This window comes from Apteryx rowi, unplaced genomic scaffold, assembly GCF_003343035.1.
Source record: "Apteryx rowi isolate R43461 unplaced genomic scaffold, aptRow1 scaffold_713, whole genome shotgun sequence".
Taxonomy (NCBI): Eukaryota; Metazoa; Chordata; class Aves; order Apterygiformes; family Apterygidae; genus Apteryx; species Apteryx rowi.
In genome coordinates, this window is record NW_020450998.1 from 181,248 (window position 1) to 194,483 (window position 13,236).

The window sequence follows — 13,236 nt, forward strand, 5'->3', positions numbered from 1 at the left end:
TCCATGCCTTTCCAGGGTCACAATGCACCGGGCTGTTTAGCACCACTGTGCTGGGAGGCTCCTCCAGTGCCCCCAACCTCCAGGACTACGCACGCAGCCATGGCAAAAAGTTTGCCAGCAGCCTGACATACAAAGACGGTATGTGTGTTCTCTCTGCAGCAGATGGTTAATTTGTGGACTTTGGTGCCTCAGGATGCTACTGAGGCAAAGACTTAGACTGCTAAGAGGAGTAACATAATTTAATGTGTATATTCATCAGATCTACGGTAATGCATTTTATCATGTCCCAAGAAATCATGATCCTTTTGCATCAATCAGATCGTCACTAGGATAAGACAGGAGCTGACACTGCGTGAGGAGTTCTATATTGATGTATGGTATTGCTGGTGTCTGATTTTGCTCTGATATTCTAATGCTACTTGCTGTCGTAGGTGAGGAATCATTATTCTAGATGCTCCATAGGTTTGTCCTCGTACAGAAATCCAGCACATAGAATCATCTTGCTTATCTCGGTGATTTTGCAGATGCTGAACTAAGCTTTTGTGGAAACAGTAATTTCCACCTTACAGGAGATGGGGCTGCACTGTTGGCAGAATTATGTGCTTGGCAGGAGTTATGTAGGTACTAGAGTAAGTCTGGGCACTGCTGTAGAAGAGCCTGACATAGTTGCCAGAAAGCAAGTATATAAGCCTGACATGCTTGACGTAAATGGGATGCTTGGAGGAAATATGGCAAAAGGACTGTAAGGTCTAGTTGCTGTGACTAGTTCTGCAGAAACTGCCTTAAATTTCATCAAGACAGTCTGGTAAAATGTACTTGGATCATTAGTATAAATGTTGCCCCATGCTCATGAGTGAAGGGATATTACCAGCTGAGGACTGATCTGTAGTCAGCATTAGTGTGGTGTGCATCGAGAAGCAGAGTCTATCCCTATCCTCAAGGAAGTTGGAGCACAGAGCATAGAAAAGACTGAGGTGTTCCGAAGGAGTTGTAGCAGTATAATGCACCAGAACAAGTGTTCCTTATTATCCCAGAATGAAAGGCACTCGGACTCCATAAGGTGTTGATTAAAATACCATTTTCTGGAGCTAACAGAAGAAGGAAAAAAGAAGATAGGTAATCTTATGTCCCTTCAGATGCTGGGAACCATGAGCTGTGCAGCATTGGATGGACCTCCAGTCAGGACACGGCATGCTGCACAGTCTCCATCTGTGGAGAGGCTTGTCTGACACTGCACAACTCAGGTTCCCAGCATCTGAAGGGATGTAAGATGATCTGTTGTCTTTTTTCCTTCTTGTTAGCTCCTTCAGTAAATGGTATCTAATTAATACCTTACTGGAGTCTCAGTGCCTTTATTTCTGGGTTCATAAGGAGCACCTGCACTAATGCATTACAAGGGGGGAGATGATTAGGGCAGTAGTTTGTGGCCTTTGAGGGAAGCAGGGTTGGTTCCTTTGGATTTCTGTCCAGTTTTGAGGCAAGGAAAATGGCCTAGCAAATCAGGATGGAAAGATGCTATTCAATTCTCAGACTTGTTGGGACTTCATTAAATACCTTTCTATTGAGACCATTCTTCACTGTGTAAGAGAAAATTGTGTTGCTTCTCACCTCTTCAGGGAGCTCTCTAGCACATAACAGGCTGTGAGTGATAGAGACGAAGGTGAACTGGAAGGATTTAAAACCCTGCTGTACCAGTTCTGAGCTGCTCAAGACAGCAAGTGCTGGCTACTCACAGGTCCCAAAATCAGCTCATGGTGTTTGGCATAAGGTAGGGGTGTGAATACTAGGAGAGGTGCTCAAAAGACCAGCTGGGGATCTGGCTGCTTTTCTGCAATTCTGCAAGCGGCCTGAATCCAAAGGCAGCACTAATTCTCAAGGAAAACTGTCAGAGATGGCTAGCTAGATGACACTCAGCTGGGAACAGAACTGATTCTGCTCAGTCCTGGTGTTGTGCAGCCTCTCTGTGTAGGTGGTGTAGTAGGAGTCTGCCTACAACTGGCTACTTGTAGTCAAGGCTCGAAGCAGAGTCCTGCTGGTTTAGCCTAAATTCTGTGACAAGGTCTCTGCACACTGTGACACAGCTTTAGCCTTAAGTACTTAAAAGGTAGACTTGCTTAAATAATGTGTGACTAACATAGCCTGGAATTATTCATCTTGGTATTACACTTAATTTTTTCATGTTTCTCAGTGTGCAGCTGCACCCTGTGCTACCAGTGCCTTGCTGCAGTAATAGCAATTGTGAGGAAGAAGCTGGAGGCTTGGAAAAACAAGTAGGAGGCAGAAGAGCATTTGGTTTCTGGGGAAGGTAGTTTGGAATATGAAATAAGCATTTGATCTGAGTGTTCCTGCTTAAATGAGCAGCAAATGATGAGCATTGGCATTTAAGCCAAAAGTCATTAGAGTTTAAAGCAGTGACATAGCAGCTCCAGCAGACTTCAGTCTCTCGGAGTACATCTATATCAAGGCCTTTTTCGTAGCCATCAGGCTAATAATGTTTAAAAACGCTGAGATTCTGGAGCACATTTTTGCATGAATTTTTTTTGGCCTTTTTTCATGGCTGTGATGCTTCAAGGTGTAGTGTGTGGTTTATAGCACTTCATCAAAGATTTGCTCAGTGAAGTTAAATGACCTTTTTTTCTTAAGCCTTTTAATTTGGGTCTGGAAGAGGGCTAAGGAACACTTCAGTGGTGAGTTGTGTCTCACAGTGGTGAGTTGTGGGGTTGAGGGAAGGTCCACCCCTGCTGATGTTTCTTTGAAGCTGGTTTGTCTGAAGCCAGGGACCCAGTAACTTGTGTCTCGGCACCATCTAAATTGACACACTGATAAAAGCAAGAAGGAGATTCAGGGTAGAACGGAGATGATTACCAGCTGACTGACTGCAAGGTGATGACTCAGACACTACTTGGAGGTTGCATATGTATGGAAGCTTGCTATGCTATATTTGTTGAGTGTAAAGAGAGAAAATCAATTTTTATGGCTGTTATCCTGGCAAGGGTAATTGCAGCAACTTTGAGCATTGGTTTAAATATGTTATACAGGCAAGTCAGTGTGATTTTAATGGATGTAGCTACAGAAGCTCAATGGGAGTGTGACAGTATATAAATTGATGTGTGTAACACCTATTCTTGGTGCACAGGAATAGCCATATGGCTTTTATTTACTAGGTAAAATGGATGCATGAAAAATATGAATAAGAAATAAAAACATCCTTAGTTCCTAAGTAGCAGTAAAAGGTATGATTGGCTGGATTCTCACACCAAATCCTGCATACAGATAGTCTGATCTAGACCATTCTTTCCCATGATAGCTGAGGAGTTCCCAGAGTGGGAATAAACTGAAGTTTTTGGCCTTTTTTGGTAGCATATAGAGACTAAACCCTGTCTTTTAAAACTCATCTGTTTGTGCTCCATTAGATGCTTAGAGTCTGTCCTTGTGCTGTCTTTCTGGAGAGCTTGGCCTGGCCTGAATCATGGCCAAGACAAGCCTGAGGAGCAGTCTGAAAGGTGTATCCCAAAACCTCTGCTATGTTGAAATGCATTGAGCAACAGGAAGGTAGAGATGTGTCTTCATGGGTTTTATGTTTGTTCCCAAAATAGTTAGCTGATTTAACTTTTTAATTCATAAATAGCTCTGTTTAGCTTACATTAAGAGGATGCTTTGAACTGCACTTAACTGTCCTAAGGATCTTCAGTTACTCTGTAGAAAACAGTCTTGTTTTTCCTTAGGCCAGAGGTGAGTTCCTGAGAATTATATTTATATGGTGCTGTTGCTTGCTTGGCCTTGTGCTCTTGTGGCTGTAATTATGGCCTAATTGCATCTTTCACTGGACTGAGCCTGGGGGCCGAGTGCTCCTGGGTGGCTGGAAGTGTAGTGGGAGGGTAGGATGTATTTATTGCCTGTGATTGATGGAGTATGTCTGAGAGTTTTTGCAGTATAAAGGGAGTCAGTGTTAGGACAGTGCAAGGAAAGTGGGAGCAGGCAGTGTGTGAAGAGCCTAAGAGGTTTGGTCAAACATTCAGACAGAAAGTGTGAGGGCTGCTGTGGCAGTGCCAATGAGAGTATGTGTTACATGGGTCAAGCAGAGGGTGAACTTGAAAGGCTAGCTACTAGTGTATGAAGATTAGAGGAATCCTTAGAAGCAGGCTGTTAACTGAGATGATCTGTTTTTATTTCCTCAGAGCTCTTGTCTATGCCAGCCGTAAAACGATTTTCTGTGTCGTTTGCAAAGCATCCGACTAATGGTACGTTTGCTTCCTTGATTTGACGTTCCCTCACACTTCTAACCCCATGCTCACATTCAGTTCTCCCTTCTGCACATATCCTCCTCCTTTCAGCCTTCTTGTGTTATTTGTTTTTTTTGTTGGTTTTTTTGCGCATCTGTGTATCTAGTATCCAGACATGTTTCCCTTTCCCCTTGTTTCATTGTGACTAACTTGTTCACTCATCCTCTGTTACTGCTCAACGGGGCCTGTGCTGTCTGTGGGATACCTGCCAAACTTTTCCCAGAGGCATTTGTGTCCCAGGTGAAAAAGAAGGAGCAGTAGCTCTGTGAATGGCTCCTAAAGCAGTCTTTAATTCCATTGCTGACATTAAAGCCTTCTCTCATGCCCCCTTGGAGGGGGGAAGAATTCCACTGGACTGGACGTATGGGGGTGGGCATCTGCTCTATATCCCAAGAGCATCGGCAGCTTAGGTTCTGTTTCTACAATGCAGATTTGCAGGACTGAAACAAGGATAGCCTGGGGCTACACGTCACCTGGAAGAGTGCAGTCTAGAGTGGGAGAAAGGGAAATGCTGACATTCTCTCTAAGCTTGCTGTTCCTCAGCACAGTGGTCTTAAGAGTACTGGTAACTTCATGGCCTCCTATCTGCAATCCTGTTTGTTAGGGTAGTCCCTTGATTACTCTAAGGATAGTGGGAGTGGTCTCACCTTTCCTACACATTATCCCCAAGAATGGTGTGTCTCCAAAACTTTCACTCATCTGCTGTCAGTGGAAAAAACTGGCTTGGGCCCTGTCACCTTCCTGAACTAAAAGGGGAAGGAACATGTGTCAACAATGTGCTCCCTAGGGTGGTGTGGCCTGCTTCACTCATGTCATGCTAGCAGTAAAGAAGGATGTCTGATAGTGCTTATGTGTACTCACCAGCTCTGCTTCATATTGCTACCAACATAACACCTGAACTGAGTGTCTTTTGAGGTTACAAAGACAGCTAGCTCTATTGTAGCAGATGACTTGAGCTAGTATGTATTATCTAAGCCTGTACAGAAGAACTTTCACAAACAGTTGGTTTCACAGCACTACTCCTACCCATACCTCATGGCTCCTGCTGTTGAGGCAAGCTAGGACCAAAGCAGACTGCTGAAAGATATCAGGTTAAATATTTCTCTCTTATGTGATAAAGGCTGTTTCTGGGATCTTGATGCTTAGTAAATCTGAAGAAATTCTGCTCTGTGCGACCTGGAAGATGAAAGAAATTCAGAAGACTGTTACAAAAGACCAGAGCTTTGGGAAAGATGAAAGGGGAAGGGGCAGCTAAATGTGGCTTTATTGTTCAAATATCTGAATGGGACATATCTTTTGTGTTTCCTTAGTTTTGTTTTTCCCAGAGTGACCACCTGCTCAGTTTGTTTTGTATGTCTGAAAACTGTTTGAGCACACATGGTGTATGTCAGCAGGGTGTGTCATTCTATCTTGCCAACAAAGCTTGTGCTAAGCACTGATCTTTTCTAAGCCACACTGTAAAGCAACTGACCCCCACAGAAATCTAATAAAAGGAAACTGGGCATCAGGTTTTTTCCAAGAACCTAATGAAAATGTCTAATTGCAAAGTGTTTGTTAATCAGTAAAACTAAGAAGGAGATCCAGGAAGTGTGAGCTTGAAGTTAGGCATGTTTGGTCTGGGCTTGGCAACTGCTTTTAGCAGGAAGAATATTTAGCTACCTGAGCCACTCACCTAAGGGTGCAAAAATTATTCATATCTCTGAATCTGGATTTTGTTTGTAAAGAGCTGCCTCTACTTAGTGAGATGGGATGGGTGAACCAGAGCAGTTGCCAAGCAGAAGGTCAGACCGGATGGTTTATGACCTGGTCCTATGAGACTTGGGAGTAAGACATGAGTCCTGAGGCCCTAAATGGGAGGGAGGAGTTGGGCCTGCATACTAGTATCTTGTCTGCCATGCTTTGCCAAGGACATCACAACAGACTGTACAGGGCTGCTCTGAGAGTCTAGAAAGGGGAAGTCAGTGCTTCTGTGCCCACTCTGTTTTTCCAGAATCCCTAGGCACGAGGTTCTCGGGCAAAGCCTGCTATCCCCTGGCTGCCCTTTCACAGTCTCCAGGCCTGTAACGCCAGCTTGTTTGTTCTCGTCCATGTGCTGAAGTGATTGCCTGCATTTGGATGCAAGACTGTAAGACTCTGTTGCTGGTCTAGATTTCTTGTTTTGGTTGGGGGAGGGCTAGGCTGGGGGTGACTTTCTTATGTAGCTGAACCTGAACTGTATTGGACTTGGTGTGTCCTAAGATTTATTTACTTGTCAGGCTTTCACTTACAAGCATAAAGCCTTACTGCTCAGCTTGTGGTGGGGCTGCCCATGATTTGCAGCTGTGTTTGGCAGAGGCTGACCAAGATGGGAGTCCGACCTGCTGCCTAAGGATTTGGGGTATGCAGAACTAAGGGTATTCCTGATCAGCTCATTGTGGGAGGGACTGGGCTTCAGCATGTGGGGTGAGTCTTTTCCCACCCAGCAGCTCTGGTGCTGGCAGCTCCATTCCCTGCATCTTCATATTTTTTTCTATTTCCCAGCTTTACCTCCCACTCTCCTCTCACTCTTTATGGCCCGCTTTCCTCCAGATGCATTTGAGCACCACCACGTTGCCCAGTTGCTGCGCCGTTTTTCCTCTGACTATGCCACAAGCCGGAACATCTCCCTGGATGCCACTCTAGCCCATCACCTCCAGCAGTGCTCCTACCACCTGCGCCTCTTCAGGAGCTGGCTGATCTCAGGGCAGGATGACTTGGAGTGTCTTTACGGTACTGCACGCTGCAGCTGCCTTGGTCCCATGCTCTTGTAGCTGAGCAGGGACCACTGTCTGCTTGAGAATGCAAAGTATGCTTTGCTTCTAAGAAAGGAAAGCATTTCCCTCTCTGCATCCCTCAAATCTCTGGGCTGCTCCTGCAGCAAGGTGTGTGGGCTGTTGCACCGGGTGGTTTTGGAGCTGTAGGAAGAAGCTTTTCCACATGGAGTCAGTGTTCTGTGTGTAGCTGTAACTGCTCTTTCCATCCTTGGCGATTGTTGTCTCCTTCCTCTAGCCAGGGCAAGCCCTTAAGCTTCTTTTGAGTGTCCTCATCTGAAGTGATGAGCTCCGACCTGTGTGATGCTCTGCTGACATGATACCGCTTTGCAGGCCCTAGTGGGGTGCTTCTTGGTGTCCCTGTAGTTATCAAGGGAGAAACCAAAGTAGATAGTAAGAGCATGGGAAGAATGAAGTTTAAGGAGGCACTGCAGCTGGTCACATGCAGGTGAGCTTGCTGTGGAAATTTAGGGGAAGTGATGGCTTGTAGGATTGTGTTGTTTCTAGAGAGAGCAACTTACAGTAGAAATTGAGCTTCTGTATGTCTGCATTGCATGGCATCTGTTTTGCCTGTTAGGACTTCTGCAGTGTGTCATGTCTGTGGTGGGAAGAGGTAGGTGATTTCAGTGTTGGATCTGGATGTTATAAACCAAAGATCACTGTTTCTGTGGTATTTCCCAGCCTCTGGCACAGGTGGGAGGTCTGGTGCATTGAGGTCTCAGTGCTTCTAAGATAAGTAGAAAGATTTCTTTTTGTGAAGGGTAGCTGGCTAGGCCTGGCTGTTAACGTTCACCTTGCACCATAAAACTTGCTTGGTGCATGTGGCTTGCTGAACTGTGTGGTGTGATGCATGGATCCCCTTTTTCATTCAGACCCATAGGTGGAAGGAATGGACACAGAAAAGTTTAGTTTTTTATCTGGTGAAGAAACAGAGTCAAGCATTTTCAGAGCCTGGAGAAGAGAATTTTTCTTATACGGTCTGTTTTTTGTTTTTTCCAATATGGCTCTTTCTGTTAAGCAGACAACTTGGAGATGGCAACTGCTTTTCAGATATAATTAGGATAATCCTTGGTCTCCTAGCAACTAATACAAAAGTGGAGTGAAATCACTTCAAGGGGAGAGATGCTGGAACAAAACAGACTACTCCCAAGCCAAAGCTGAGCTTGCCCTGCTGCAGATGTCAACCATCTTGTGTGAGCTCTAGTAGAGAGAAGAAACAAATCTTAGCACTTTGGGTACTGGCATTCCAAGTATTGCAGCATGATGCCGGCTTGTGGAGCCCATCTTAATGCAGCCAAACTTGTGAGCTACATACAGCAGCTTTTAGTAGCTTCTCTGTGTGAAAGTCAGATCTCTACAATCAGTAAGTGAAGTTTTCTTTCAGTTTTCTCAGTCTGACTGACCTCAAGCCCACAGTTATTTAGCATGTTTGGAATTCCTCTTGAGGTTCTTCTCTTAGCAGACATTTCTCCAGTCTCTGCAGCTGACAGTCCTATTTCCCCCCTATATAAAAACTGTGTACACCTATCTTCTCTTTCCTGTCTTTCAATCGTACTTCTATCCACACAAAGAAAACATGAGTTAAAATACTGGGACAGGGAGTTAGAAGTATGTGCTTGGTATCCATAGTTAGAAAGATCAGCACTGGAGCCCTGAAGAGATCTGTCTGGGAACCTGTGCTCATCAGCATGCTCATTGTTTGGAAAAGGAAGAGAGTGAAGTTAGTTCATGTTGTTAATGAATTGCAAGGTACTGAAGGCAAAGGTCAGCTGTGAAGAAATAGAGAAGGACCTTATGATTATGAGTGACTAAGCAGTAAAAGAGCTGGTTATGTTCAGTGTAAGTAAATGTAAAATGGCAGGGGGAAACAGCCCCAAATTTGTATATAAAATGGTGGGCTCTAAGTTTACCGTCACCACTTGAAGATGTGGGTAAGCTAGAAATCTGCAGTCTGGGAAAGATGACTGTGATAATGGTCTGAACCTGAGTGGCCTGGAGAGGAGTGATGGGGGGATCTATCTAATGTTCCAGTACAAGAAATAGGAGATTTCAAATGGAATGAGTGAGAAGCAGGTTCAGACAGAAGTGACTTTTTTCACACACTGAGGACCTCCTCACCACAGCACGTGAGGGATGTTGAGAGCTTACCTGAGTTCAAAGGGAGGCTGGAGAATCTCATTGAAGAGATGCATCAAGTTCAGGACAGCTCTGAGCTGCAAGTCACTGGAGTCTGGGGGAGTATTTGAGGAAGAATCACTACATGTGATCTCTAGTCTAATACGCTTTCCTGCATATCTGCTTTTGGCACTGTGGGCGGAGAGATGCTGGACTAGAATAAACCTTCAATCTGACTGTTCAGACATTTTGAAAGGCTGGTTATCAAAAATCCTAGTTCATGTACCTGTCATGTACACATGTGTAAGTACATATTCATATACATATTGGCGCTCTCCCAAAGATTGGACTGACCAAGCGTATTGGAGAAGAACTTTTTCTCCCACACCCTTCAGAATTTGTGCTGAGAGTAGGCGAGTGCTGTCTTTACTCCAGAATAGCTGATATGATATTGGTGTACAGACCTTTTTTGGAGGTATCAGGTCCCTTTGGTCTGCATTTTGCTTTCAGAATGTCTGTCACAAAGGAATGGGCACCTTCCCCACTCAACGTGGAGTTCACAGTTGGAGAGCTGGGTAGTAACTTGGTAACTTCTGATAATCAAGTTGTGTGTGCTGGTGTTCAGAACTCTTAGGCAAAAGTATAATACACAGAAAGGATTGCTTTGAACCAAAAAGACTTCTTATTTGAGTCCTTCTTGGCCTTGATCTTTGTCTGTTGGCTGACTGTAGTTAAGTTATTGCTCTTGTTCAATGTAACTGCTTTGTACTTATCAGCCTGTTGGAGCAGTAAGTGCATTCTTTTTTAACTATGTCCCTCTGCTAGTAGAAAAGCTTACCATATTTGGGACCTCAGATCACTATTAGTAAAGCTAAAGAATGAACTGTTCGGACTCCTTGAAGATTGATCCTTTGTCATGCCTCCTGTGAAAGAATGCAACTGTCTCCTAGATGAGTTACTGAGTTATCAGCTCTGAGGGATAATCACACCTCTGCTGATTTCATTTCAGGGAACATTTGGCCAATATAAACGTAACTTTCCCAACTCATATTAAACAGGAAACTTTTTTTCTGATCTCCTTAGGGCATGGATAGAGTTTAGGAAACTTGTGTGTTACTTTGTTTCAAATTAGATGCTTCCATTAAATGAAATGATACTGGTTTCCTCTAGAGGGTTTACCCTGTTGTTTGTTCTTCTAGACTGGCACATCTCCTGTGTAATAATAATAGCAATCAAGATGTTAGTGGAGTCAAGGTCTTGTTTTCTCCCTTGTTCTTCCCTTTTTCCAGTGTAAAATCTGTTTATTTTAGGTCTGCTGCTAACAACTTTAGATGAATTTACTTTCAGACTTTGAGGTGAATCAGAATAGATTCTCCAATAGTGCTCAGCAATATATTCAAATGTCAGGAACGTGAAACTTCGGGGAGAAGGATCAGAACTGCAATGTAGTTAACTCAGTTGTAATTTGGTCAGACCTTCAGCTTTAGCATCGATGTGCCTGGGAGAGCTGAAGCAGGCTGTGTAATCCTGTAGACGGATTATACCTCTGTACGTTGTCATCTGCAAAATGGCTCTTCAGGCAGTACTGTACTCTCTGCTGTTGTGTCAGGGTGATTCTGCATTACCAATTCAGAGCAGAGACATGCCCCCCAATGCATCTGCTGCTTACATCACATGTAGTCTCCTGGGACATCCAGAATAATACGTGTTCAGCAGACTCCTCTGTCTTGTGGGTCTTAAGGTTTCTCTGTTACCAGAGCTTGTTTGCTTGACTCTAACAGATGGCTTCTTTTTATTTCACTGAATAAAAATTTGAGAGACATAACCACACTGTCCTCCTTGCCCAGAGAAGATTACAGTTGAGTTTGGGATTCATTTTTAGCTACTCTGGTCTGCACAACCCAGCCGCATGCCTTTCCCTGCAGGGCAGGCCTAATTCTGGAGGGAGCATATTCCCCTCTGCGTCCTTAATGCAGCTAGTGTAGTCAAACCCAAATGAAATAAAAAATTAGACTTGTTCCTCTGTGGGCTGCTCTAAGACTCCTTGGTACAAAATGAATGGGACTCTGTTTAATTTCTTGTGCAGTTATCCACATCAGAGATGTCTGTTCTGCAGGCCCCATGAAAAGAGTTTCAGGAAGTATCAGCAATAGCTGAGCTGTCAGCACTGGGTTCCTGTTATGTTTTGCACTCACACTTTGTCTGTTGCTCCTTCCCCAAGATGTCATTTCTTTGTTAAGCATGTGCTGTGCAGCAGTGGTTAGATCCTTTACTGGGGCCTCTGGCTGCCACTGTGATACAAATAAGAATTATGGTCTCTAGCAGTAATTTCTTCCTTGGCTCTACTGTGGTGGCAAGAAACTGCCTTTGTTGGCCTCTCAATAACATCTAAGCAGGCAAAGGGTAGTGTGCAGGAAAGTGGGCTACTGTATGCAAATGGCAAGGCTTGCTTAAAAAATAGTAGTATTTCACCTTGAGAAGGGAAACTTTTGCCTTTTTCTCATCTTTCTTTGGACCAATTATGTCACATAGTGCTGAAAAGAGCTGTGCTAGCAGACATTCAGCACTTCTGAGATCTAGGTGCATTGTTTCGCGTTAGTAGCATTTTCAATTTCATGTTTCCTTTAACACTGGACCTTTGATTTTCTCTTTTTGTTGTAGGAGTGTCCACACACTCAGCTCCTTATCAGTGCCTCTAGTGCATCTTGGAACTACTCTGCTTTGCCCTATGTGAAATTTAAACTTCTTCCCTTTTTCTTTGGAGACCCAGATAACTGAGCCAACTTTGGCCCTTCTTAAACCAGATTCTGTTGTGAAATGACATTAGCCTCATACTCTGCTCCACAACCATCTCCACGCTGCTGTTCTTTCAGTCTTTCCCTCCTCCTTTTCCTTTAGACTGTCTCCCAGAATACCTACGTGAAAATAATGAATAGAGACTCTTGTTTATTCAGCCCTTCTGCTCAAGGGACCTCTCGGCAAGGGACAGAAGAGCATGGTAGTTTTGCCGTAGCTTACATTCCTTCCTCCTAGCCAAGGATTTGTTACCCTTCATGTCTTGAATTAATGTTTATAGGCCATTTGTGGCACAGGTAACCTCTCTGGATTGACTAAAGCATTCTCTGTCTCCAGTAGCTGTTACGGCAGTGAATGTCCCTGCAGCACTGCACACTGGTGATGTTCTGGTCTGTGGTTTCCTCATGTTGCACATGGATTCACTTTAAATACCATCTGTTGGCTTACCCTCCTTGCCTGTTGCAGAGCTGAGTTAGGTGAACGCATTGGAGCAGAGGCTGTCCATTGAAACTTGAAGGTGACTGGAACAATACTACCCTTAGCAGATAATCCAGGATCTCAAGTTCTTCTTCTTAGTAGGTGCTGTCAAGCTTCAGGGATCAATTTGAGCCTGGGAGTGTGCTGGGCTGCAATCCTGATGCAGCAATACATCAAGAACTGTTGCACTTTTTGCATTTTAAAATAACTTTCCTTACCTATAGGAACAAAACCAATTCCTTTTCAGGGTTGTTTTTGGAGAGAGAAAAATCTGCTGAGGGAGCTTGGGGAGTCACAGAATGGGAAGCCTAGGCTTAAGAAGTTTAGAGGCCTTTAAATGCAAGGGGCAGAACAGAAGGAGGCCTTATTCCCGTAAATCCAATGACTCATCTCTCTCTTCCTTTCTCCTCTGACAGTTTCATGTTGGCTTGGTGCCACAGGGCATTGCCAGGAAGCTTGTATGAAGAGAAAGGTGCTTTGCTGTAACGCTCTGTTGGCTTGAGTAGCAAAAAATTTCTTGTGAAGAGTTGTGATGCAGCTTTGCTCTGACCAAAAGAGTTATGTCCCTTAAGTACTGAGATACCAATTTCTACTAATTCTGGGACTGTTGGCAAAAAAGTCTTGTTTAGGGGGCCAAATAATTCATATTGTTCTCCACCTCCTGCTTTGGGGATAGTCTGTCAGGCTTATATTGGAGGGTCTGCTGTAAGAGAGGAAGGTTTTTGCTACTCCCTGCATTTGTAGCAGTGTGCTGTAATTCACTGGGGAGAGGGTGG

At 44.2% G+C, this 13,236-nt stretch overlaps 1 protein-coding gene across 8 annotated transcripts in view; it reads left to right on the plus strand.

The window, feature by feature from the left end:
* The window catches only part of PPIP5K1 (diphosphoinositol pentakisphosphate kinase 1), a 53,342-nt gene that overhangs the window by 35,957 nt on the left and 4,149 nt on the right, over window positions 1–13,236 (plus strand). For 4 of the 8 annotated variants that reach the window (XM_026087363.1, XM_026087365.1, XM_026087364.1 and 1 more), the window contains 3 exons: window positions 16–138; window positions 4,179–4,241; window positions 6,852–7,031. In XM_026087363.1, the coding sequence (XP_025943148.1) occupies window positions 16–138; window positions 4,179–4,241; window positions 6,852–7,031 (366 nt within the window). The remainder of the gene's footprint in view (window positions 1–15; window positions 139–4,178; window positions 4,242–6,851; window positions 7,032–13,236) is intronic. The other 4 variants (XM_026087366.1, XM_026087367.1, XM_026087368.1 and 1 more) reach the window with 2 other exon arrangements.